General features: G+C 41.6%; 2 protein-coding genes across 2 annotated transcripts in view; one reads left to right on the top strand and one right to left on the bottom strand.

Moving 5' to 3' along the window:
- Window positions 1-13,980, top strand: part of LOC106583449 (voltage-dependent L-type calcium channel subunit alpha-1D) — a 145,725-nt gene extending 131,745 nt beyond the window's left edge. Inside the window, exons 43-48 of the mRNA XM_014167635.3 lie at window positions 894-1,022; window positions 2,347-2,513; window positions 2,819-2,925; window positions 3,207-3,361; window positions 4,727-4,892; window positions 10,327-13,980. Of these exons, the coding sequence (XP_014023110.2) occupies window positions 894-1,022; window positions 2,347-2,513; window positions 2,819-2,925; window positions 3,207-3,361; window positions 4,727-4,892; window positions 10,327-10,632 (1,030 nt within the window). The 3' untranslated portion in view covers window positions 10,633-13,980. The remainder of the gene's footprint in view (window positions 1-893; window positions 1,023-2,346; window positions 2,514-2,818; window positions 2,926-3,206; window positions 3,362-4,726; window positions 4,893-10,326) is intronic.
- Window positions 13,981-14,323: 343 nt separating this feature from the next.
- Window positions 14,324-26,373, bottom strand: LOC106583380 (parapinopsin). The gene is made up of 5 exons (XM_014167507.2): window positions 25,894-26,373; window positions 25,240-25,408; window positions 24,964-25,123; window positions 24,411-24,653; window positions 14,324-14,505 (listed from the first exon to the last, which is right to left on the bottom strand). Exons 1-5 carry the CDS (start codon window positions 26,231-26,233, stop codon window positions 14,386-14,388), a joined length of 1,032 nt encoding a protein of 343 aa, XP_014022982.2. The 5' UTR covers window positions 26,234-26,373; the 3' UTR covers window positions 14,324-14,385.
- Between the last annotated feature and the right edge of the window lie 342 nt (window positions 26,374-26,715).

Raw genomic sequence — 26,715 nt, 5'->3', positions numbered from 1 at the left:
AGCACACTGCCTAGCCCTAGACCAGTCTTGCTGTGTGCATGTGTCTGCTAGGAAGAGAGCACTGCTAAAAGAGAAGTGAACTGAAGTGCTTGCTTGGAGGAACTCGGATGCTCAAACCACATGGATATGTATGGAAACTTACCTTACTCCTTAGCTCTGATACTTCCTAAGAGGCCAACAACGACCAGTATAAAAACCCTCAGAAATGTCTTTCAATAAAGGGTCAATTCACCCAAATTACAAAATGATATTGGTTTCCTTATCCTGTAAGCAGTCTATGGACAAACCAAAGCATAGATTGCTGTTCTCCCTTGTCCATAGACTGCTTGCAGGGTAAGGAAACCAGAAAGTAATTTTGTAATTTGGGTCAACTATCGCTTTAAGTAAACCATGACTGAGATGGGTGATAATAAGGAAATGTAAGTTTTGATACATTTGATTGAAGACTTCCCAAATGAACGTACAGGAAACCATAGTTTACCTTTGACAACAGAAGTGTTAGTGAACACTGAGTGATGCTCTTCGATACTATATGCTATGTCCACTGGTCTACTGCTTCTACTGTCTATGTCCCTGTTGTCTTGATGAGGCTGTGGTGGTGGATGATGAGGGCGTTGGTTCTGTTGCATCGCTGCCCCCTGGAGGCTGGAGGTTTGCGTCTGCATGGCAGTGCATGGCCCTGTTCCCCCATGATCCCCCTCGCAGTCCAGCACCACCAGTGGAGGCTAGTGAAGGGAGGACCGCTCATAGTAATGTCTGGAACCGGTACCATTCTATTCATTCCATTCGAGCCATTACAATGAGCCCATCCTCCGATTTGAAAGTGACACCAGCCTCCACTGGGCACCACCCCTCCTCTGACCTCTGAACCCTGACTCCTCACCCCCTTCCAGGTCCCACATGGGAGACGTCCGCCACCCGACCATCCGGCGGGAGGAGGAGTTTGACGATGACAGGTACTCAGGAGAGTACTATAGCGGGGATGAGTTCTACGAGGACGACAGCATGTTGTCAGGAGACAGGTAAAGTAACACTCCACCTGTACAGCCTCACAGAAATATATGTCTTATCTTAAATATCGTTTATATACTATAAATACAAAAGTATGTGGACACCCCTTCAAATTAGTGGATTTAGCTATTTCAGCCTCACCCGTTGCTGACAGGTGTATAAAATTGGGCACACAGCCATGCAATCTCCATAGACAATCATTGGCAGTAGAATGACCTGTACTGAAGTGCTCAGTGACTTTCAATGTGGAACCGTCATAGGATGCCATCTTTCCAACAAGTCAGTTCGTCAAATTTCTGCCCTGCTAGGGCTGTCCCTGTCAACTGTAATGGCAGTTATTGTGATGTGGAAACGTCTAGGACACAACAACGGCTCAGCGCGAAGTGGTAGGTCACATAAGCTCACAGAACGGGACTGTCGAGTGCTGAAGCATGTAGTGCGTAAAAGTCGTCTTTCCCCGATTGCAACACTCACTACCGAGTTCCAAACCGCCTCTGGAAGCACCGTCAGCACAAGAACTGTTTATCGGGAGCTTCATGAAATGGGCTTCCATGGCCGAGCAGCCGCACATAAGCCTAAGATCACCATGTGTAATGCTAAGCGTCAGCTGGAGTGGTGTAAAGCTCACCGCCATTGTACTCTGGAGCTGTGGAAACGCGTTCTCTGGAGTGATGAATCATGCTTCACCATCTGGTAGTTCGACGGATGAATCTGGGTTTGGCGGATGCCAGGAGAACGCTACCTGCCCGAATGCTTAGTGCCAACTGTAAAGTTTGGTGAAGGAGGAATAATGGTCTGGGGCTGTTTTTCATCAGTTTGGGGAAGGCCCTTTCGTGTTTCATCATGGCAATGTCCCCGTGCATAAAGCGAGGTCCATACAGAATTTTTTTGTTGAGATTGGTGTGAAAGAACCTGACTGGCTTGCACAGAGCCCTGACCTCAACCCCATCAAACACCTTTGGGATGAATTAGAATGCCGACTGTGAGCCAGGCCTAATTGTCCAACATCAGTGCCAGACCTCACTAATGCTCTTGTGGCTGAATGGAAGCAAGTCCCCATATCCAACATCCAGTGGAAAGCCTTCCCAGAAGAGTGGAGGCTGTTATAGCAGCAAAGGGCGGACCAACTCCATATTAATGGCCATGATTTTGGAATGAGATGTCTACATACTTTTGGTCATGTAGTGTACCTCACCATTAGTTCTCTTCTGCTAGAGCAGGGGTCTCAAACTAGCGGCCCGCAAGCCAGATGTGGACCTGAAGCCTATTAAATGTGGCCCGCTATATTTTTTAAAGTAGCTAGTTCAACTCCAACACCCTATCCTTGGCTTCCAGGAGGTCCTATAAAGAATACCTGGACAGGTACCAGAACAGTGACACGGAGTATGAGACTCCTAGAGGCTACCACCACCCCGACAGTTACTATGACGACGATGAGCAGCCCCTCTACCAAGACGGAAGGAGGTCGCCTAAGAGACGGATGCTTCCTGCCACGCCTCAAGGTAACGCCCCTCCTCTCTACCCAGAAATGCTTCTGATGCTTGTCGTCAAATATACTGTTACTGAGGTTAGATAAAAGCTAATAGCTATTCACACACACACACGCACCGTTTTTGACTCTTTCATTAAACTGCCTTGCCGCTGACTTGGTACTCTATCATTTTAAAGACACCTTCATGACATTTTGTTTGTTTGTGAATGTGTGTTGATGCCCTTTAGTTGCATGTCGTCATTGTTTCCTGCATGAGTAGTTTAGTTTCACTAGTTTCACCCTCCTGTCCTGTCCACCTATCCGCCACACAACCAGGTCACCGGAGGCCCTCCTTCAACTTTGAGTGTCTGAGAAGGCAAGGCAGTCAGGACGAGCTGCCACACCAACGCACTGCACTACCACTGCACCTAATGCAGCACCAGGTAACACACACACACACACACACACACACACACACACACACACACACACACCTTCTCACAGTGTACTGCTGTACAACTGCATGGAATGTACCACCAGGTAACACATACAGTAGACAGCTTTGCGTCTGCACCGAATGCACCTCCATGTAGTTCACACATACATTCACACACATTCATATTACTAGTGCACTATGTTGCATGAATTGATTCACCAACGCAGTGCTTCACCAGGGGTTCTAGACCAGTGTGTTTGTTCCTGCCGTCTGTCTCTTCCTCTACAGGTGATGGCTGTAGCAGGGCTGGACTCCAGCAGAGCCCACCGTCTCTCCCCCACCCGCTCCACCCGCTCCTGGGCCACTCCCCCCGCCACTCCGGCCAGTAAGGAACAGTCTCCCTACTACACGCCCCTCATCAGGGTCGATCTCCCCGGACGCAGGTATATAAAAGACTCCTTCATTGTTCTGTCTGTTCGTCTGATGAAGGCTACAGATTGGTTTTTAGTAATGTGAGACCCTTATTTTGTGACTGTAATGTGGGACTTTTATTTTTAATATATCTGTTTTTTTGGCACGTAACGAAATAAAATTACACATTGGTTTCCTAACACTGTAAGCAGCCTATGGACAAGGTATGACAGCAATTCATTCTTTGGGTTAGTTTCCCTGGCACTGTTTCCACATGCTGACGTTTTAGCATTTGTGGCACAAATCCCATTCAAGTAACAGGGCCGATATTAGTATCTTTCGTGCATCATGTCCAAAAATGCTTGTCCATAGACAGCTTACAGGGAAAGGAAACCAATATGTCATGTTGTCAGTTGGGTGAACTATCCCTTTAAGATAAAAGATGAAGAGAGGCTAAAGCGAGGAGCGGAACCGGAACGAGTTACAGGCTGAACATTCCTTCCCTTTTCCGAAATTCGGAAGATGCTAATACCTGCAAAATCGTAATTTTGATATATTGGGACGATAAGGTTCTTTCTATAAAAATATGATTCTGAGATAACTGGCTTTAAAGTTCCAAACCCTCATTGGTTTTAATGTTGTTAGTCATTTTTATATTGCATTCTTTTGAGCTTAAACAGCGTGCACTGGGGTATTTCCAGTTCTACATATCAAATCAAATCACATTTTATTTGTCACATGCACCGAATACAATAGGTGTAGTAGACCTTACCGTGAAATGCTTACTGACAAGCCCTAACCAACAAAAAAAGTGAGTTGGAAAATATTTGCTAAAAGAATTAACTAAAGTAATAAAAAAAAGTGACATAATAAAATAACAGTAACGAGGCTATATACAGGGGGAACCCGTACAGAGTCTGTGTGCGGTGGTACAGGTTAGTTGAGGTAATTTGTACATGTAGCTAGGGGTGAAGTGACTATGCATAGATAATAAACAGTGAGTAGCAGCAGTGTAAAAAGGGGGTCAATGCAAATAGCCATAAGTAGAGAACATTGAACAGAACAAGGTTATGTCAATAACTACATTTGGACAAAAATGCAGATAGAACCTAATAGTCCCAAGCTCTCGATTTGACCAAATAACCAGTGAAAAACCCAAACACCGAAACTACTTCTGCTCAATATACCACGCATCCCATTCCTTCGCGACAGAATCCACAAACGATTAGTCTTCGAATGGTTGCAGGAGCCACACTCACTTTCATTATTTTGTCCCTAAGAAAGTTGTGTAGAACTCTGATAATAACCATCGAGTTGCTGTGTTCATTCAATCATTCTCATCCTTCACCTTTCTTCCATTGCCCTCCAAGAGTGTCTGAATCTCTTCTTCTCTTCAGGGAGAGCGCTTCCAGCAGCCAGGTGTCTGTGAGGAAGAGTTCGTGGTACACAGACGACCCAGAGTACTCCCAGAGGACCTACTCCCCTGTCCACCTCCAGCTGCCCCCAGAGTACCGACAGCATTACCACCAGAAGAGAGGCAGCGCTACCAGCCTGGTGGAGGCGGTAAGGCAGGGGAGGGCAGGGAAGGAGAGGGCGGGTTGGTGTCCAGGGGCCAGTTGCACCAGTCGGTAATACATGGATCGTAACTACATCCAACGTAAAATGTGCTCTACGCCGGACCTAGAAATGATACCACCTGGGCATAAGCTCTTTTATGAGCTACGCCTGGGTGTAGATTCTACACCTTGTAGAGAGCAGGGCCTGCTTGCATAAAACATCTTAAGTGTTTCCCTTAAGGGTTTAGCTTAAGGAATCATTTTCCCTTACCTAAGGGAATTGTTTAAGGGCGTTGCATCGAGCCCCTCAAATATTTCCTTATCTAAGTGCGTACTAAAGGTGTTTTACTGGCATGTATGGCGAAAGAGTATCTGGTTACCATTGAGACGGCCTGATTCACTGACTAAACGTCTCTTCATTTTGTGAGATAGCAAATTAGAACTTCTACAATCAAGACAGGATAACCAAATTGCTTCAGAAGATAATAAACAACGTTTTTGTAGTTACTTTTTTCAACTTGTTTATATTGCTTTCTAGTACGACAAGCTAGCTTCAGAGTAGCTATAGCTAACTAGCCAGCTAGCTTCAAGTAAAATCACATTTTATTTGTCACATATACGTGTTTAGCAGATGTTATTGCGGGTGTAGCGAAATGCTTGTGCTTCTATCTCCGACAGTGCTGTAATATCTAACAAGTAATATCTAACAGTTTCACAAAATATACCCAAAATACACATAAATCTAGGTAAGGAATGGATTAAGAATATATATACATATATGTCAGAGCGGCATTGGACTAAGATACAGTGGCATAGTATAGAGTACAGTATATACAGTCGTGGCCAGAAGTTTTGAGAATGACACAAATATTAATTTTCACAAAGTCTGCTGCCTTAGTTTGTATGGTGGCAATTTGCATATACTCCAGAATGTTATGAAGAGTTATCAGATGAATTGCAATTCATTGCAAAGTCCCTCGTTGCCATGCAAATGAACTGAATCCCCAAAAAACATTTCCACTGCATTTCAGTCCTGCCACAAAAGGACCAGCTGACATCATGTCAGTGATTCTCTCGTTAACACAGGTGTGAGTGTTGACGAGGACAAGGCTGGAGATCACTCTGTCATGCTGATTGAGTTTGAATAACAGACTGGAAGCTTCAAAAGGAGGGTGGTGCTTGGAATCATTGTTCTTCCTCTGTCAACCATGGTTAACTGCAAGGAAACACGTGCTGTCATCATTGCTTTGCACAAAAAGGGCTTCACAGGCAAGGATATTGCTGCCAGTAAGATTGCACCTAAATCAAGCATTTATCGGATCATCAAGAACTTCAAGGAGAGCGGTTAAATTGTTTTGAAGAAGGCTTCAGGGCGCCCAAGAAAGTCCAGCAAGCGCCAGGACCGTCTCCTAAAGTTGATTCAGCTGCGGGATTGGGGCACCACCAGTACAGAGCTTGCTCAGGAATGGCAGCAGGCAGGTGTGAGTGCATCAAGAAGGGCAGCAAAGAAGCCACTTCTCTCCAGGAAAAACATCAGGGACAGACTGATATTCTGCAAAAGGTACAGGGATTGGACTGCTGAGGACTGGGGTAAAGTCATTTTCTCTGATGAATCCCCTTTCCGATTGTTTGGGACATCCGGAAAAAAGCTTGTCCAGAGGAGACAAGGTGAGCGCTACCATCAGTCCTGTGTCATGCCAACAGTAAAGCATCCTGAGACCATTCATGTGTGGGGTTGCTTCTCAGCCAAGGGAGTGGGCTCACTCAGAATGTTGCCTAAGAACACAGCCATGAATAAAGAATAGTACCAACACATCCTCAGAGAGAAACTTCTCCCAACCATCCAGGAACAGTTTGGTGACGAACAATGCCTTTTCCAGCATGATGGAGCACCTTGCCATAAGGCAAAAGTGATAATTAAGTGGCTCGGGGAACAAAACATCAATATTTTGGGTCCATGGCCAGGAAACTCCCCAGACCTTAATCCCATTGAGAACTTGTGGTCAATCCTCAAGAGGCGGGTGGACAAACAAAAACCCACTTATTCTGACAAACTCCAAGCATTGATTATGCAAAAATGGGCTGGCATCAGTCAGGATGTGGTCCAGAAGTTAATTGACAGCATGCCATGGCAGATTGCAGAGGTCTTGAAAAAGAAGGGTCAACACTGCAAATATTGACTCTTTGCATCAACTTCATGTAATTGTCAATAAAAGCCTTTGACACTTATGAAATGCTTGTAATTATACTTCAGTATTCCATAGTATTCCATAGTAACATCTGACAAAAATATCTAAAGCAGCAGACTTTGTGGAAATTAATATTTGTGTCATTCTAAAAAAAATTGGCCACGACTGTACATATGAGATGGGTGATGCAATATTTACACACAATTAAAGTACAGTTTAAACATATGAGATGAGTAATGCAAGATACGGAGACATTATTAAAGTGGCTAGTGTTTCATTTCCTTAAAGTGGCCAGTGATTCCTAATCATTGTCTATAGGCAGCAGCCTCTGATGTGCTGGAGATGGCTGTTTAACAGTCAGTGGTGTAGTATAGAATACAATATAGTATATACATATGAAATGGGTGATGCAATATGTAAACACAATTTAAAAGTGACTACGATACTGTAGAATAGTGTGGAGTGCAGTTTATACATATGAGATGGGTAATGCTAGATACAGAACATTATTCAAGTGGCTAGTGATCCATTTCTAAAAGTGGCCAGTGATTCCTAATCTATGTCTATTGGCAGCCGAATCTGATGTGCTAGTGATGGCTGTTTAGTCTCTCGGTCCCAGCTTTGATGCACCTGTACTGACCTAGCCTTCTGGATGATAGCAGGGTGAACAGGCAGTGGTTTGGGTGGTTGATATCCTTGATGATCTTTTTGGCATCGGATGCTATAGGTGTCCAGGAGGGCGGGAAGTTTGCCCTCAGTAATGCGTTGGGCAAACCGCACCACCCTCTGGAGAGCTTTGCGGTTGTGGGTAGTGCAGTTGCCGTACCAGGCGGTGATACAGTCCGACAGGATGCCCTCAATTGTGCATCTGTAAAAGTATGTGAGGGTTTTAGGTGATAAGAAACATTTATTCAACCTCCTGAGGTTGAATAGGCGCTGTTGCGCCTTCTTCCACCACACTGTCTGTGTGGGTGGACCATTTCAGTTTGTCAGTGACGTGTATGCCGAGGAACTTGAAGCTTTCCACCTTTTCCACTGCAGTCCCATCGATGTGGATAGCGGGGTGTTCCCTCTGCTGTTTCCTGAAGTCCACCATTATCTCCTTTGTTTTGTTGACGTTGAGTGAGAGGTTATTTTCCTGGCACCACACTCCCAGAGCCCTCACCTCCTTCCTGTAGGCTGTCTCATCGTTGTTGGTAATCAAGCCTACTACTGTTGTGTCGTCTGCAAACTTAATGATTGAGTTGGAGGCGTGCTTGGCCACGCAGTCATGGGTGAACAGGGAGTACAGGAGGGGGCTGAGCGCGCACCCTTGTGGGGCCCCAGTGTTGAGTATTAGCGAAGAGGAGGTGTTGTTTCCTAACTTCACCACCTGGGGGAGACCCGTCAGGAAGTCCAGGACGGGACGGGGTTCAGACCCAGGGCCTCGAGCTTGATGATGAGCTTGGAGGGTACTATGGTGTTGAATGCTGAGCTGTAGTCAATGAACAGCATTCTTACATAGGTATGCCTCTTGTCCAGATGGGACAGGGCAGTATACAGTGTGGTGGCGATTGCATCGTCTGTGGATCTATTGGGGCGGTAAGCAAATTGAAGTGGATCTAGGGTGGCAGGTAAGGTGGAGGTAATATGATCCTTGACTAGTCTCTCAAAGCACTTCATGATGACAGAGGTTAGTGCTACGGGGCAATAGTAATTTAGTTCAATGACCTTTGCTTTCTTAGGTACAGGGACAAGGGTGGCCATCGTGAAGCATGTGGGGACAACAGACTGGGATAGGGAGAGATTGAATAAATCTGTAAACACACCAGCCAGCTGGTCTGCGCATGCTCTGAGGACGCGGCTAGGGATAGCATCTGGGCCGGCAGCCTTGCGAGGGTTAACACACTTAAATATCTTACTCACGTTGGCCACGGAGAAGGAGAGCCCACAGGCCTTGATAGTGGGCCGCGTCGGTGGAACTGTATTATCCTCAAAGCGAGCAAAGAAGGTGTTCAGCCTGTCCGGAAGCAAAACAACGGTGTCTGGTTTTCCTTTTATAATCTGTGATTATCTGTAGACCCTGCCACATACGTCTCGTGTCTGAGCCATTGAACTAGGACTCAACTTTGTCCCTATACCGACGTTTAGCCTGATTGATTGCTTTGCGGACTGAACAGTTTGTATTCGGCCTTATTCCCAGTCACCTTTCCATGGTTAAATGCGGTGGTTCGCGCTTTCTATCCACGGTTTCTGGTTGGGGTAGGTTTTAATAGTCACAGTGGGTACAACATCACTTATGCACTTCCTGATAAACTCATTCACCGTATCGGTATGTGTCGATATTATTTTCGGAAGCTACTCTGAACATATCCCAGTCCGCGTGATCAAAACAATCTTGAAACGTAGATTCCAGCATTGAATAGTCCTCACCACGGGTGCTTCCTGTTTGAGTTTCTGCCTACAGGAGGGGAGGAGCAAGATGGAATCGTGGTCCGATTTGCCAAATGGGGGGCAGGGGAGGGCCTTATATGCATTCTGGAAGGTAGTATAACAATGGTTGAGAGTTTTAGCAGCGCGAGTACAACAATCAATATGTTGATAGAATTTCGGGAGCCTTTTCCACAAATTTGCTTGGTGAAAATCCCCAGCTCCAATAAATACAGCCTCGGGATATGTGGTTTCCAGTTTGAATAAAGTCCAGTGAAGTTCTTTGAGGGCCGTCGTGGTATCCGCTTGGGGGGATATAGACTGCTGTGGCTATTATTGATGAAAATTCTCTCGGGAGAACGGGAGTACGGTCGGCATTTGATTGTGAGATATTCTAGGTCGGGTGAACAGAAGGACTTGAGTTCCTGTATGTTATCACAGTTACACCATGAGTCGTTAATCATAAAACATATACCTCTACCCTTCTGCTTCCCTGAGAGATGTTTGTTCCTGTTGGTGCGATGTACTGAGAACCCAACTGGCTTTACAGAGTCAGACAGTATATCTCGAGAGAGCCATGTTTCATGGAAGCAGAGTATGTTACAATCCCTGGTCTCTCTGAAAAACAACTCTTGCCTTGAGCTCATCAATTTTATTATCCAGAGATTGGACATTAGTGAGTAAAATACTCGGGAGCGGTGGGTGGTGTGCACACTACAGGAGTTGCCACAGGTGTTGATGGTTTAAACTCTCAGACTCAGATATACAAACTTTGGTGACTAACAGTAATTTAAATGACCCACGTTTACACAATGTGGTCAGTTTTCTCCTATTGCCACGCAGGTTTTGATATCAGAGGGGCTCGGGAGATACGCCAAGGATCCAAAGTTCGTGGCGGCCACCAAGCACGAGATAGCGGACGCGTGCGAGATGACCATTGACGAGATGGAGAGTGCGGCCAGCCACTTACTGAACGGCGGTGTGGCGCCGGCGGTTAATGGGGTCAATGTGTACCCCGTCATGAGTGAGCGGGACTACGACCTCCAGGACGCCACGGCCAGTTACAGTGATGAGGAGCCGGAGGTGGAGCTAAGATTACCGTACGAGGAGGACCTGGCAGACGAGATGATCTGCATCACCACTTTATAGCATCGGCTGGAGAATAAACTACTAGAAACTAACTACTAGCTGTATGTACTCTACTTCATATAGACTACAGTACCATCAGTGGAAAACTAAATGAGAAATGCATCTATTGGCTTACGACCAAAAGAAGTGCCTTTTACATGGAAGAGAAAGGCACCTATGAGGAGAGAGAGACACACTTATTCTCTCACTCGCCCTCTGCCAGCCAGGGAATTCACATCACTTCTGTCAATCACAGGACTAGGAGCCAATCCTGGTGCCAGGGAACCATGTTAGTCTCACCCTCCCAGACCGACACTACTGGCGCATAGGAGGCCATGACCATCTGTCATAGGTCACCATCTGGAGGTGACACTCACAGGTTCATCAACGAGCCAATCGCAGACGAGGACATGGCGTGTCAGTGGAGGAGATGGACCTATTGGCAGAGGCGTGAGGTACCGTGGGCAGGTCGTTAAGGGTGATGACAATCAGATGTAAGATGTCATTCCCTCTGTCACTTTATTAAGATTTTGGCATATCATGCAAGTTTTCAATGCAAGCATAGAAAGGCATATCTCTCCCCACCTACCCCCCTTAGATGTTTTAGTATAACTTTGATCCCGGAATCATTGGCATAAATAATTAAAAGATGGCTGTAGATGGGTCACAACGAACAGATTCTTAGAGAATAACCAGTTTACGTATGCAGGAGATATCAGTCACCTTTATAGCATCATCCAACTGGAGATATACACTTCTGAGACGACTACAGCATGGAATAAATGCACTAGCAGTCAGGTTGTTTTTCATTTGACAATAGCCTGACAATTAATATTTCATAGTAGATATACTGTAAATGAATTGTATTATATAAACAAAAAGAAAAACTTTGTAAAGAGATGTTCTATATTTTGTAATTGTGTACCATTTCAAAAGAAGATCAGCAATACACACCCTAATGAATCCTATTATGCTACCAGGAAAGAAGATCGCTGGTGTTATTATTTTATTAGGTACAATATTCTGACATTTATTTGCCTTTTCTTTGTTGTTGCTCATATGCATCCTTGACATGTCTGTGAACAGCTTTTTTTAATCGTTTTGTTTTTCGTGTAACAACACAGCTGCACAAGATATGCAAATGTATTTGTTTTTTTACTTGTTTTATGAGCATAAGAACACTGTATATGTGTTACTCAAACCACACCAACACCAGTACCACAAAGTAAAGTACCCCTTATTAAGAGCATCTTTGTAGGACTTGATGTTAGCTAAGGCTCAAGGAGGCTATTGTACCTTTATAAAGATGTGATACTAACCTTCCGTGTTTGCATATGTTGTGCAGCACAGAAAGGTCAAATGCCTAGTGCATTGACAATGCTGCTTCATTTGCCCATTTTGAAATGAATTCTACAACTTTATTAGTTTCATCTGTCCCAACTGAAATGCCTTCTGCTGCTGAAAGAAAACAATATGATAGATGTGAGATGAACAGAAATCTCCCTGTCATTCTCAATGCTTTTATTGGGATTTTTCCTCAATATACGACTTGTTGATCACGATTAATGTAAGTTAATTCCACTGATCCTTTCAAACTGAATCTTCCTAATCACTTGGCCTTTATGTTGTTGTGTGCGAGGCTTGTGACAGACTGAGCCGGTGTGAGCCAGGACAGACGGGCTGCACAGTGATTGATTGGTGAGGCACGTATTCATCAGGGATGTTGACAGGGCAGATGAGCTTACGTGATGAGGCTGCATCTAGCCTGGGTGCCAGTCTGGTTCTGCTCTCTCGCCAACTCCTTACGGAATTGTCAAGCAAAACATGACAATGGAGTAGGCAAAAGCAAAAACAGATCTGGGACCAGGCTAGGTATCATCATGGTCTAGGTAGGTCCACGGTCTCCACCATTGTTGTCCTCTTCTGTTGTGTTGTCGTGTCATATTTAGCCTGAAGTGTTTTAGCTGGAGAGAGGCTAAGCAATACTAACCCCCTCACTCTCTCAGCCTCTCTGGCTTCTCTCTGCATACACTATACCTCGTGGTGGTCCAGCATCGTCTGGGGAAAACATATCAGCCTCCCTCTCAACCAACCAGTCTGTTTCCCACAGCCATCTTATCCGTCCAATGAGAAGGGAGTGTTTGTACTACAGCTCATTTTACAAGAAAACTCCACTTTTGTTGCTATCAACGCAAGTTGAAAATTGATGCACCACAAAATTACTTTACACTAGCAGACAAAAAATAAAGTACTAAGTTCACTTATTTTTCAGGCGCTGCCCTGGATAGTTTGAATAAGCACAGATGATGGGTAGGTGATGAGACATGTGGGATCTGTAATTCATGAGTGTTTGATTTGTAGTTCATGAGTTCGCATTGCGTTCTCAGTCAATCTGAATACTGTCGTGAAAATGTAGGTTTTCCACTTTGTGTGCACATTGAAAGGGCTCTTTGAATTGTTTGAGTAAAAAAAAATGTGTTCTGGTCTTTTTGTTGAGAATTATCTTGTGAAAGGACCAATGCGCATTCCAGGCACGTTATACTATTCGTAGCAATTACTGATAAACTGAAAATATGCATTATTTTGTAAACACTTTTAAAAAGGTTGTGTTAAACTAAAGATAAAACAAACATACTTTTACCTCATGTCAGGGATTCCTGAAAAAAGAAAAGAGAAAATGATTTGGTTCATTCTATACCAATGGTATTTCAATATTAGCACATAGCTGTTTGTCTTTGCACAAGTAACTGTATAGTGCTATTGTTTCTCCTTTTTCTATACACATTTTTGTGAATTAAGGTGAGACAATTTTGTACTTTTTTGTGACTGTGTGTATGGTTTAGTGAAATCTATATTTGTCATTTACACCTCACCTTTCAATGCTGGGACAGAAAGAATCTGAAAAAAAAATTAAGAAAAAAATATACATTTTCAAGGTGCACTGTTCCTCTGTTGGTGGGTTAAAAAAAGATAAATCCAATGGTATTATACCAGTTTACAGAGAAACCCTTGTTGATTTAAACATTTTGATTCGTTTTCATTCTATTATTATAATTATTATGATTACTATTACTACTATTACTGTTATTAAATATGTATTCAAATAGAAGATAATGTAAAATATGTACAAACATATGGAAAGACCCATGGTAATGTTCTCTACTTGAAAGTCCTTATATTTTCTCTGTAATGTTTTTATTCAGTGAACATGATTTCTCTTAGTAGCAAATGCTTTATTATGACCCTCTATGTTTTGTATCAATTCATTTTTTTTCCATTTTTTTTTTTGTTGCCTTGAATTCATTTTAATCAATAATGATATTTTATTTTCTAATGATTATTACTGAATAAACTTACACTGAAATTCTACACTGTATGTTCATTATTTGTGCTTTGTTTATAGATAAGCCATGCATTATGTATTGAACAGTATTTTCATAGTAATTTTATATTTACCATAAAGTAACAATAGATTCCACAGTTAATATACATTCTGTAACATACTGTAGGTAACATACTCTGTGATCAGCCAGTTTTAAACCTCCTGTCTCTCATCTCATTCTGGATGTAGTATTAAAACCATCCTCTGTAAAGCTTTTTTGGTTATGACAAGGTAAGAAAGTCATGCAAATCTCCTTATTAAGGTGTTAATAAGTCATTCTTACAAACTAAGAGGTATATTTAATGAATGTATTAAAAAAGGCATAGAATATGAGTGACACTTTATTGGTGCTGCTGGTGCCATTAGTGGATTTATCTAAATGCCTGTATGGATCAACTGGGGGAGACTTTGTTGTTGATGGTTGCCACAGTGGTCTGCATCTCTGACCCCTCCTCCTCAGATGGCCATGGGTCCCTCCCACACAGCAGGAAGGGCACTGCATATCTCCGGAACTGGACAAGACACAACACCATCATCACACACTGTTACTGTGTCAGGCATTTTGTTGTATATCAAATGGCTTCAATGTTTAAAATAACTGTTCATGGTAAACAGCGGCTGTTCAATCACAAAACTGTATGAGATTAAGTCGCAGTGAAACAATGTTCCACCACAGGACCTGAGCTAATGGTGACTGAAATTACTTTCAGACACACTTTCAGACATTTTTCTCCACTAGATGGTGTCTTTGGACTGCTAATGAGTGTCTGGTTTGTGGCAAGGCGCATTGCAGTGATCATTCTACAGATTAGTGTCTAACTTAATCTCCTATCACATTTATAGGCTTATTATCATCCTTGACATTTTTTGCTTCCTATATCTGATCTTGTTTTCAATACAAACATAGTGTTTAATTGACTGGTTTGCTGACGTCACGAAAACGATGCGCACATTTCAAAGGGGCATAAGGCCATGTCTTGTTATGGTTCTGAATGGCCAGATAGCTTGCAACAAAGAAACTGCCATGGTGTGAATCGTAAGTGGCACGTTTCAGTTGGTTTGAGCTTGTTCTTGATACCATGTCTTGTTTTGAGGTGTTTTGACTGATGTCACGTCTATGCTAATATGGAAAAATGTGTGTTGGTTTTGTTGCTAAACAACCAACCCATCTATACACATGTGTAGATGAATAGAAGATGTACTGTATGTACAGTAGCAATCAAAAGTTTGGACACACCTACTCATTCAAGTGTTCTTCTTTATTTGTACTATTTTATACATTTTAGAATAATAGTGAAGACATCAAATCTATGAAGTAACACATAGAATCATGTAGTAACCAGTGTTAAACCACTGTTAAACAAATCCAAATATATTTGAGATTTGAGATTCTTTAAAGTAGCCACCCTTTGCCTTGATGACTGCTTTGTACACTCTTGGCATTCTGTCAACCAGCTTCATGTCATAGTCACCTGGAATGCATTTCCATTAACAGGTGTGCCTTGTTAAAAATTGCAGGCCAAGTAAATGCTTCACAGACACATCTCAACATCAACTGTTCAGAGAAGACTGCATGAATTAGGCTTTCATGGTCGAATTGCTGCAAAGTAACCACTACTATAGGACACCAATAAATAGAAGAGACTTGCTTGGGCCAAGAAACTTGAGCAATGGACATTAGACCGGTGGAAATCTGTCTTTGGTCTGATGAGTCCAAATTTGAGATTTTTGGTTCCAACCGCCATGTCTTTGTGAGACACAGAGTAGATGATCTCAGATGATCTCCGCATGTGTGGTTCCGACCATGAAGCATGGAGGAGGAGGTGCTATGGTGTGGGGGTGCTTTGCTGGTGACACTGTCTGTGATTTATTTAGAATTCAAGGCACACTTAACCAGCATGGATACCACAGCATTCTGCAGTGATGTTCCATCCCATCTTGTTTGCGCTTAGTGGGACTATCATTTGTTTTTCAACAGGACAATGACCCAACACACCTCCAGGCTGTGTAAGGGCTATTTGACCAAGAAGGAGAGTGATGGAATTATGCATCAGATGACCAGGCCACAATTACCTGACCTCAACCCAATTGAGATGGTTTGGGATGAGTTGGACCGCAGAGTGAAAGAAAAGGAGCCAACAAGGGCTCAGCATATGTGGAAACTCCTTCAAGACTGTTGGGAAAGCATTCCAGGTGAAGCTGGTTGAGAGAATGCCAAGAGTGTGCAAAGCTGTCATCAAGGCAAAGGGTGACTACTTTGAAGAATATAAAATCCCAATTATATTTAGATTTGTTAAACATTTTTTGGTTACTACATGATTCCATATGGGTTCCGGGATTCTTCCGATGGCATTGCAGAGTACACCACATCAGTCACTGGCTGGCTTTATCAATGAGTGCATCTATGATGTTGTCCCCACAGTGACTGTACGTACATACCCCAACCAGAAGCCATGGATTACAGGCAACATCCGCACTGAGCTAGAGGGTAGAGCTGCCGCTTTCAAGGAGTGGGACTTTAACCCGGAAGCTTATAAGAAATCCCACTATGCCCTCCAACGAACCATCAAACAGGCAAAGCATCAATACAGGACTAAGATTGAATCGTACTACACCAGCTCCGGTGCTCGTCGGATGTGGCAGGGCTTGCAAACCATTACAGACTACAAAGGGAAGCACAGCCACGAGCTGCCCAGTGACACGAGCCTACCAGATGAGCTAAATGACTTCTATGCTCCCTTCGAGCCAAGTAATACTGAAACATGCATGAGAGCATCAGCTGTTCCGGACGACTGTGTGATCACGCTCTCCGTACCCGATGTAAGTATGGCCTTTAAACAGGTTAACATTCACAAGGCCGCAGGTCCAGACGGATTACAATGACGTGTGCTCCGAGCATGCGCTGACCAACTGGCAAGTGTCTTCACTGACATTTTCAACCTCTCCCTGTCTGAGTCTGTAATACCAACATGTTTCAAGCAAACCACCATAGTCCTTGTGCCCAAGAACACTAAGGTAACCTGCCTAAATGACTACCGACCTGTAGCACTTACATCTGTAGCCATGAAGTGCTTTGAAAGGCTGGTCATGGCTCACATCAACACCATTATCCCAGAAACCCTAGACCCACTCCAATTTGCATACCGCCCCAACAGATCCACATATGATGCAATCTCTATTGCACTCCACACTGCCCTTTCCCGCCTGGAGAGAAGGAACACCTATGTGAGAATGCTATTCATTGACAACAGCCCAGCGTTCAACACCATAGTGCCCTCAAAGCTCATCACTAAGCTAAGGACCCTGGGACTTAACACCTCCCTCTGCAACTGGATCCTGGACTACCTGACAGGCCGCCCCCAGGTGGTAAGGGTATGTAACAACACAACTGCCACACTGATCACGGGGGCCCCTCAGGGGTGTGTGCTCAGTCCCCTCCTGTACTCCCTGTTCACTCCTGACTGCATGGCTAGGCACGACTCCAACACCATCATTAAGTTTGCTGATGACACAACAGTGGTAGGCCAGATCACGGACAACGATGAGACAGCCTATAGGGATGAGGTCATAGACCTGGCCGTGTGGTGCCAGGACAACAACCTCTCCTTCAACTTGATCAAGACAAAGGAGATGATTGTGGACTACAGGAAAAGGAGGACCGAGCAAACCCCCATTCTCATCGACGGAGCTGTAGTGGAGCAGGTTGAGAGCTTCAAGTTCCTTGGTGTCCACATCACCAACAAACTATCATGGTCCAAGCACACCAAGACAGTCGTGAAGAGGGCACGACAAAACCTATTCCCCCTCAGGAGAATGAAAAGATTTGGCATGGGTCCTCAGATCCTCAAAAATGTATACAGCTGCACCATCGAGAGCATCCTGACTGGTTGCATCCCTGCCTGGTATGGCAACTGCTCAGCCCACGACCGTAAGGCTCTACAGATTGTTTTGCGTACGGCTCAGTACATCACTGGGGCTAAGCTTCCTGCGATCCAGGACCTCTATACCAGGCTGTGTCAGAGGAAGGCTCTAAAAATTATCAAAGACTCCAGCCACCCTAGTCATAGACTGTTCTCTCTGCTACCGCACAGCAAGCGGTACCGGAGCGCCAAGTCAGGTCCAAAAGGCTTCTCAACAGCTTCTCACCCCAAGCCATAAGACTCCTGAACAGCTAATCAAATGTCTAGACTATTTGCATTTTCCCCCCCACCTCTTTTAGGCTGCTGCTATTCTCTGTTTATTATCTATGCATAGTCACTTTAACTCTACCTACAGGTACAGTACATATTACCTCGACTAACCGGTGCCCCCGCACATTGACTCTGTACCAGTAACCCCTGTATATAGCCTCGCTATTGTTATTTTACTGCTGCTCTTAATTATTTGTTACTTTTATCTCTTATTTTTTACTTATCTATTATTTACTTAATCTCTACAGGATCGGTGTCCCCCCCCCCCCCCCCCCCGAGCTAACGTAGGCTAATGTGATTAGCATGAGGATGTAAGTAACAAAACAAATTCCCAGGACATAGACATATCTGATATGGGCAGAAAGCTTACATTATTTTTAATATATCTGCACTGTCCAATTTACATGAACTATTACAGTGAAATAATACCATGCTATTGTTTGAGGAGAGTGCACAATTATGAACTTGAAAATGTATTAATAAACCAATTAGGCACCTTTGGCCAGTCTTGATACAACATTTTGAACATATATGCAATGGTTCATTGGATCAGTCTAAAACCTTATACATACACTGCTGCACATCTAGTGGCCAAAATCCAAACTGCGCCTGGGCTGGAATAATACATTATGGCCTTTCTCTTGCATTTCAAAGATTATGCACATATTTTTTTCTTTGTATTATTTGTTTTTACCAGATCTAATGTGTTATATTCTCCTACATTAATTTCATTTCCACAAACTTCAAAGTGTTTTCTTTCAAATGGTATCAAGAATATGCATATCCTTGCTTCAGGTCTTGAGCTACAGGCAGTTAGATTTGGGCGGAAATTCATAAAAGATCCATATTTTTTAACACGTATTTTTCTTAAAACTGCATTGTTGGTTAAGGGTTTGTAAGTAAGCATTTCACTGTGAGGTCTACAGTTGTTGTATTCAGTTTGTATGTGACAAAATACAATTTTATTTTATATTGGTATTTCATAGTTTATGTCTTCACTATTATTCTACAATGTATAAAATAGTCTAAATAAATAAAAACCCTTGAATGAGTAGGTGTCCAAACTTTTGATTTCTACTGTATGTGTACCTGTTTCTTCATTTAGAGGTAGATTTATATGTGTACATGTTTCTTCATGTAGAGGTAGATTTATATGTGTACATGTTTCTTCATGTAGAGGTAGATTTATAGAGTATGTATACCTGTTTCTTCATTTAGAGGTAGATTTATATGTGTAATGTTTCTTCATGTAGAGGTAGATTTATATGTGTACATGTTTCTTCATGTAGAGGTAGATTTATAGAGTATGTATACATGTTTCTTCATGTAGAGGTAGATTTATAAGTATTCCTTTTTGTTCATGTAGAGGTAGTTTTATAAGTGTACCTGTTTGTTCATGTAGAGGTAGATTTACAAGTATACCTGTTTGTTCATGTAGAGGTAGATTTATAAGTATACCTGTTTGTTCATGTAGAGGTAGATTTATACAGTATGTGTACCTGTTTGTTCATGTAGAGGTAGGTTTATAAGTATACCTGTTTATTTATAAGTATACCTGTTTCTTCATGTAGAGGTAGATTTATACAGTATGTGTACCTGTTTGTTCATGTAGAGGTAGATTTATACAGTATGTGTACCTGTTTGTTCATGTAGAGGTAGATTTATACAGTATGTGTACTTGTTTGTTCATGTAGAGGTAGATTTATACAGTATGTGTACCTGTTTGTTCATGTAGAGGTAGATTTATAAATAAAACTGTTTGTTCATGTAGAGGTAGATTTATACAGTATGAGTACCTGTTTGTTCATGTAGAGGTAAATTTATAAATAAACCTGTTTGTTCATGTAGAGATAGATTTATACAGTATGTGTACCTGTTTGTTCATGTAGAGGTAGATTTATAAGTATACCTGTTTGTTCATATAGAGGTAGATATATCCAGTATGTGTACCTGTTTGTTCATGTAGAGGTAGATTTGTAAGTGTACCTGTTTGTTCATGTAGAGGTAGATTTATAAGTATACCTGTTTGTTCATATAGAGGTAGATTTATAAGTATACCTGTTTGTTCATGTAGAGGTAGATTTATACAGTATGTGTAACTGTTTGTTAATGTAGAGGTAGATTTATAAGTGTACCTGTTTGTTCATGTAGAGGTAGATTTATACAGTATTTGTACCTGTTTGTTCATGTAGAGGTAGATTTATACAGTATGTGTACCTGTTTGTTCATGTAGAGGTAGATTTATAAGTAAACCTGTTTGTTCATGTAGAGGTAGATTTGTAGGTGTACCTGTTTGTTCATGTAGAGGTAGATTTATAAGTATACCTGTTTGTTAATGTAGAGGTTGATTTATAAGTATACCTGTTTGTTCATGTAGAGGTAGATTTATACAGTGTGTGTACCTGTTTGTTAATGTAGAGGTTGATTTATAAGTATACCTGTTTGTTCATATAGAGGTAGATTTATAAATAAACCTGTTTGTTCATGTAGAGGTAGATTTATAAGTATACCTGTTTGTTCATGTAGAGGTAGATTTATACAGTGTGTGTACCTGTTTGTTAATGTAGAGGTAGATTTATAGGTGTACCTGTTTGTTCATGTAGAGGTAGATTTATAGGTGTACCTGTTTGTTCATGTAGAGGTAGATTTATAAGTATACCTGTTTGTTAATGTAGAGGTAGATATATCCAGTATGTGTACCTGTTTGTTCATGTAGAGGTAGATTTATAAGTATACCTGTTTGTTCATGTAGAGGTAGATATATCCAGTATGTGTACCTGTTTGTTAATGTAGAGGTAGTTTTGTAAGTGTACCTGTTTGTTAATGTAGAGGTAGTTTTATAAGTGTACCTGTTTGTTCATGTAGAGGTAGATATATCCAGTATGTGTACCTGTTTGTTAATGTAGAGGTAGATTTATAAGTATACCTGTTTGTTAATGTAGAGGTAGTTTTATAAGTGTACCTGTTTGTTCATGTAGAGGTAGATATATCCAGTATGTGTACCTGTTTGTTCATGTAGAGGTAGATTTGTAAGTGTACCTGTTTGTTCATGTAGAGGTAGATTTATAAGTGTACCTGTTTGTTCATGTAGAGGTAGATTTATACAGTATGTGTACCTGTTTGTTCATGAAGAGGTAGATTTATACAGTATGTGTAACTGTTTGTTAATGTAGAGGTAGATTTATAAGTGTACCTGTTTGTTCATGTAGAGGTAGATTTATACAGTATTTGTACCTGTTTGTTCATGTAGAGGTAGATTTATAAGTGTACCTATTTGTTCATGTAGAGGTAGATTTATACAGTATGTGTACCTGTTTGTTCATATAGAGGTAGATTTATAAGTATACCTGTTTGTTCATGTAGAGGTAGATTTATAGGTGTACCTGTTTGTTCATGTAGAGGTAGATTTATAAGTATACCTGTTTGTTAATGTAGAGGTAGATTTATAAGTGTACCTGTTTGTTCATGTAGAGGTAGATTTATACAGTGTGTGTACCTGTTTGTTCATGTAGAGGTAGATTTATAAGTATACCTGTTTGTTCATGTAGAGGTAGATTTATAAGTATACCTGTTTGTTAATGTAGAGGTAGATTTATAAGTATACCTGTTTGTTCATATAGAGGTAGATTTATAAGTATACCTGTTTGTTCATGTAGAGGTAGATTTATACAGTATGTGTAACTGTTTGTTAATGTAGAGGTAGATTTATAAGTATACCTGTTTGTTCATGTAGAGGTAGATTTATACAGTATGTGTAACTGTTTGTTAATGTAGAGGTTGATTTATAAGTGTACCTGTTTGTTCATGTAGAGGTAGATATATCCAGTATGTGTACCTGTTTGTTAATGTAGAGGTAGATTTATAAGTATACCTGTTTGTTAATGTAGAGGTAGATTTATAAGTATACTTGTTTGTTAATGTAGAGGTAGTTTTATAAGTGTACCTGTTTGTACATGTAGAGGTAGTTTTATAAGTGTACCTGTTTGTTCATGTAGAGGTAGATTTATAAGTATACATGTTTGTTAATGTAGAGGTAGATTTATAAGTATACTTGTTTGTTAATGTAGAGGTAGTTTTATAAGTATACCTGTTTGTTAATGTAGAGGTAGTTTTATAAGTGTACCTGTTTGTTCATGTAGAGGTAGATATATCCAGTATGTGTACCTGTTTGTTAATGTAGAGGTAGATTTATAAGTATACCTGTTTGTTAATGTAGAGGTAGTTTTATAAGTGTACCTGTTTGTTCATGTAGAGGTAGATATATCCAGTATGTCTACCTGTTTGTTCATGTAGAGGTAGATTTGTAAGTGTACCTGTTTGTTCATATAGAGGTAGATTTATAAGTATACCTGTTTATTTATAAGTATACCTGTTTGTTCATGTAGAGGTAGATTTATACAGTATGTGTAACTGTTTGTTAATGTAGAGGTAGATTTATAAGTGTACCTGTTTGTTCATGTAGAGGTAGATTTATACAGTATGTGTACCTGTTTGTTCATGTAGAGGTAGATTTATAAGTGTACCTGTTTGTTCATGTAGAGGTAGATTTATACAGTATGTGTACCTGTTTGTTCATGAAGAGGTAGATTTATACAGTATGTGTACCTGATTGTTCATGTAGCGGTAGATTTATAAGTGTACCTGTTTGTTCATGTAGAGGTAGATTTATAAGTGTACCTGTTTGTTCATGTAGAGGTAGATTTATACAGTATGTGTACCTGTTTGTTAATGTAGAGGTAGATTTATACAGTATGTGTACCTGTTTGTTCATGTAGAGGTAGATTTATACAGTATGTGTACCTGTTTGTTCATGTAGAGGTAGATTTATAAGTGTACCTGTTTGTTCATGTAGAGGTAGATTTATAAGTATACCTGTTTGTTCATGTAGAGGTAGATTTATACAGTATGTGTACCTGTTTGTTCATGTAGAGGTAGATTTATACAGTATGTGTACCTGTTTGTTCATGTAGAGGTAGATTTATAAGTGTACCTGTTTGTTCATGTAGAGGTAGATATATCCAGTATGTCTACCTGTTTGTTCATGTAGAGGTAGATTTGTAAGTGTACCTGTTTGTTCATATAGAGGTAGATTTATAAGTATACCTGTTTATTTATAAGTATAGCTGTTTGTTCATGTAGAGGTAGATTTATACAGTATGTGTAACTGTTTGTTAATGTAGAGGTAGATTTATAAGTGTACCTGTTTGTTCATGTAGAGGTAGATTTATAAGTGTACCTGTTTGTTCATGTAGAGGTAGATTTATACAGTATGTGTACCTGTTTGTTCATGAAGAGGTAGATTTATACAGTATGTGTACCTGATTGTTCATGTAGCGGTAGATTTATAAGTGTACCTGTTTGTTCATGTAGAGGTAGATTTATAAGTGTACCTGTTTGTTCATGTAGAGGTTGATTTATAAGTATACCTGTTTGTTAATGTAGAGGTAGATTTATAAGTGTACCTGTTTGTTCATGTAGAGGTAGATTTATAAATAAAACTGTTTGTTCATGTAGAGGTAGATTTATAAGTATACCTGTTTGTTCATGTAGAGGTAGATTTATAAGTATACCTGTTTGTTCATGTAGAGGTAGTTTTATAAGTGTACCTGTTTGTTCATGTAGAGGTAGATTTATAAGTATACCTGTTTGTTCATGTAGAGGTAGATTTATACAGTATGTGTACCTGTTTGTTAATGTAGAGGTAGATTTATACAGTATGTGTACCTGTTTGTTAATGTAGAGGTAGATTTATACAGTATGTGTACCTGTTTGTTAATGTAGAGGTAGATTTATACAGTATGTGTACCTGTTTGTTAATGTAGAGGTAGATTTATACAGTATGTGTACCTGTTTGTTAATGTAGAGGTAGATTTATACAGTATGTGTACCTGTTTGTTCATGTAGAGGTAGATTTATACAGTATGTGTACCTGTTTGTTCATGTAGAGGTAGATTTATACAGTATGTGTACCTGTTTGTTCATGTAGAGGTAGATATATCCAGTATGTCTACCTGTTTGTTCATGTAGAGGTAGATTTATAAGTATACCTGTTTGTTCATGTAGAGGTTGATTTATAAGTATACCTGTTTGTTCATGTAGAGGTAGATTTATAAGTATACCTGTTTGTTCATGTAGAGGTAGATTTATAAGTATACCTGTTTGTTCATGTAGAGGTAGATTTATAAGTATACCTGTTTGTTCATGTAGAGGTAGATTTATAAGTGTACCTGTTTGTTCATGTAGAGGTAGATGAGAGGGTTGTACACGGTGCTGCTCTTGGCCAGGTAGACTGGCACGGTGCCCAGCAGAGGGCTAATGTGGGCATCAGGGTGGGAGACCACCACAAGGGCCAGGGTAGCGTAGGGCAGCCAGCTGATCAGGAAAGTAACCACCATCAGAACCACCATGCGGGCCACCTTAGCTTCCGCCTTGGCTGCTGCACCCCCTTCTATACAGCCCATTGCAGAGACCTGCAACAACAACAACACAGCCAGGTTGTGGAATATTGATAGTACAGTATGTAAGGCTTGCCGAATGCATGGCACAGACAATATGTAGTCATACAGAGATTATGTCTTGGGCTAGGAGTTTTTCCTGACCATATAACCTGACCAAGAACAACTCCAACCTACAGGCTGAGTTTTTCCGGTTCAGGTCTTGAGATCAGGAAAAACTCCTGATTGGCCCTAATTATGACGCACACTACCAGACTGGCACAGACACTGTCTGAGCAGACACCTTTAGGGCTGTGCATGTAAACTACACATTGAGTGGACCTACCTGTCTTAAAGTGTAAATGAGTTTAGAGTAAGAGGCCACGATGATGAGGAAGGGTACGGCGAAACACAGCAGGAAGTAGCACAGGATATATGACACATTACTGGGGTCCCGGTTGTGCCAGTCCGGGGCGCACGACGTCCCCACGCCCTCCAGCTCGTACCTGTAAGGGAAGTGAAGTTTAGTCATGGTTTACTATTATAATCTGCGTGGTCTCATTACATGATACGTCATCAGTACATGCCAGTGTGGCGGATTAATCTGATGTCATTACAGTACCTTCCCCAGCCGAATAGGGGCGGGGTGTTCCAGATGAGAGACCAAACCCAAGACAAGGTCACACCCCCAACCGCATGCTTGGTCTGGAACGAGATTGGTCCTAGCGGCTTGCTCACCACAAACATCCTCTCTATGGCAATCAGAGCTACCGTGCACAGTGACGTGATACCTGCAGTACAGTACAGTACAGTACAGTACAGCAGTCATACAGTGCTCCACAGGGCCTCATCGTAAAGGTATTTTGCAAATGATATTGTTGTTGTAATTAAAGGTACAGTAATTACAGATATGTTGCCTGAAGATTGCAACGACTGATTAGTGTGACAGAATCATTACGAGAACTCATTTTAAATTGATTCAGAATTTGTTTAATTACGAGTTTGATTCAAAATAATGATTCAGCTAGATGGCCATAAGAAAATAATCAGCATGGTTCCATATGGTTCCATATTAGAAAATATGTTTTAAAAAAGTTTACAATACAATCGTACTTTTTGAAGCAAATATAGACTTTTAATACAGTACATGTTTTTTCAAATGTATACTTTACAGTAAGGCCATATTTGTAGAGAAGGAATAAATGTCATCAATGTCTATGTGTATGTGAAACAACTTAATAAGTATATCCCAGAGACGGTTCTGGGAGCCACTCACCAAACAGAGCCACAGAGAATCCCTCTATGATACAGCCGGTCCGTCCCAGGGAGAAGTACCCCAGAGCGTTGTTGACCACAGACAGAACCCCACCAGTCAGCGCTGTCCCCAGGTCAGCTACGGCCATGTTGACCAGGGCATAGTTCAGAGGTTGCCTCAGCTGCTTGTTCATCAGTGACACCACGATCACCGTGGAGTTCAACACGATGGCCGGTACGGTGAACATCGCCATGACGATGGAGAGGGTGATGAAGCCAGCTCGGGGCAGGAGCTCCTCGCCCTCGGGGGACGTTCCCAGGTAGGACGTAGCGTTGGGGAGAGAGGCTAGCAGCTGCATCATGGATATAGAACCACAACAAGCACACACCAAACAGGCTCCCACTCTCTTGGAGGTGGTAAGAACCTCCACACCACACTCCCAACACAAGATCTCTCACACTCCCTTAAGTCTCTCAGAGCCCACACCACTCTGACGGCAGCGAAAGGGTGCACAGACTGAGACACAGAGAGTGGAATATCTGAGATTAGGTGTTCTAAGTCGTGTGATGTAAAGTCCCACAAATCCAGACTTAACAAAGAGTAATTCCCTCAGGTGGTGATCCTTGATCACAATTTACACCTGATTGTAGAGGTGCCAGAACAAGATGTCTCTCACCAATTGCAAGTGCCCTCACAGGAATATGTGTGTTAAATTACTCTAGTCAAGGTGATTGGAATTTTAAACTTCCCAGGATCCCTTTTCATTCCCTGACATCCCTGGCAACAATGAGTGTCACTCAACAGAGGGGCTTTCTAGGAAATGTCTGACTACTTAAGCTTTTT

The sequence above is a fragment of the Salmo salar genome, chromosome 22 (genome assembly GCF_965601325.2).
Source record: "Salmo salar chromosome 22, fSalSal1, whole genome shotgun sequence".
In the NCBI taxonomy this organism is placed as follows: domain Eukaryota; kingdom Metazoa; phylum Chordata; class Actinopteri; order Salmoniformes; family Salmonidae; genus Salmo; species Salmo salar.
This window is presented reverse-complemented; position numbering and strand designations above follow the sequence as displayed.

What these genes read in the sequence shown, in the direction of transcription:
- LOC106583380 (XM_014167507.2), bottom strand. Translation starts at nt 26,233, where the DNA reads ATGATGCAGCTGCTAGCCTCTCTCCCCAACGCTACGTCCTACCTGGGA. An exon ending in CCCCTATTCGGCTGGGGAAG is followed by an intron (nt 25,124 to 25,239) that starts GTACTGTAATGA and finishes CTTCCCTTACAG; the next exon opens with GTACGAGCTGGAGGGCGTGG. An exon ending in ACCTCTACATGAACAAACAG is followed by an intron (nt 14,506 to 24,410) that starts GTACACTTATAA and finishes TGTCTTGTCCAG; the next exon opens with TTCCGGAGATATGCAGTGCC.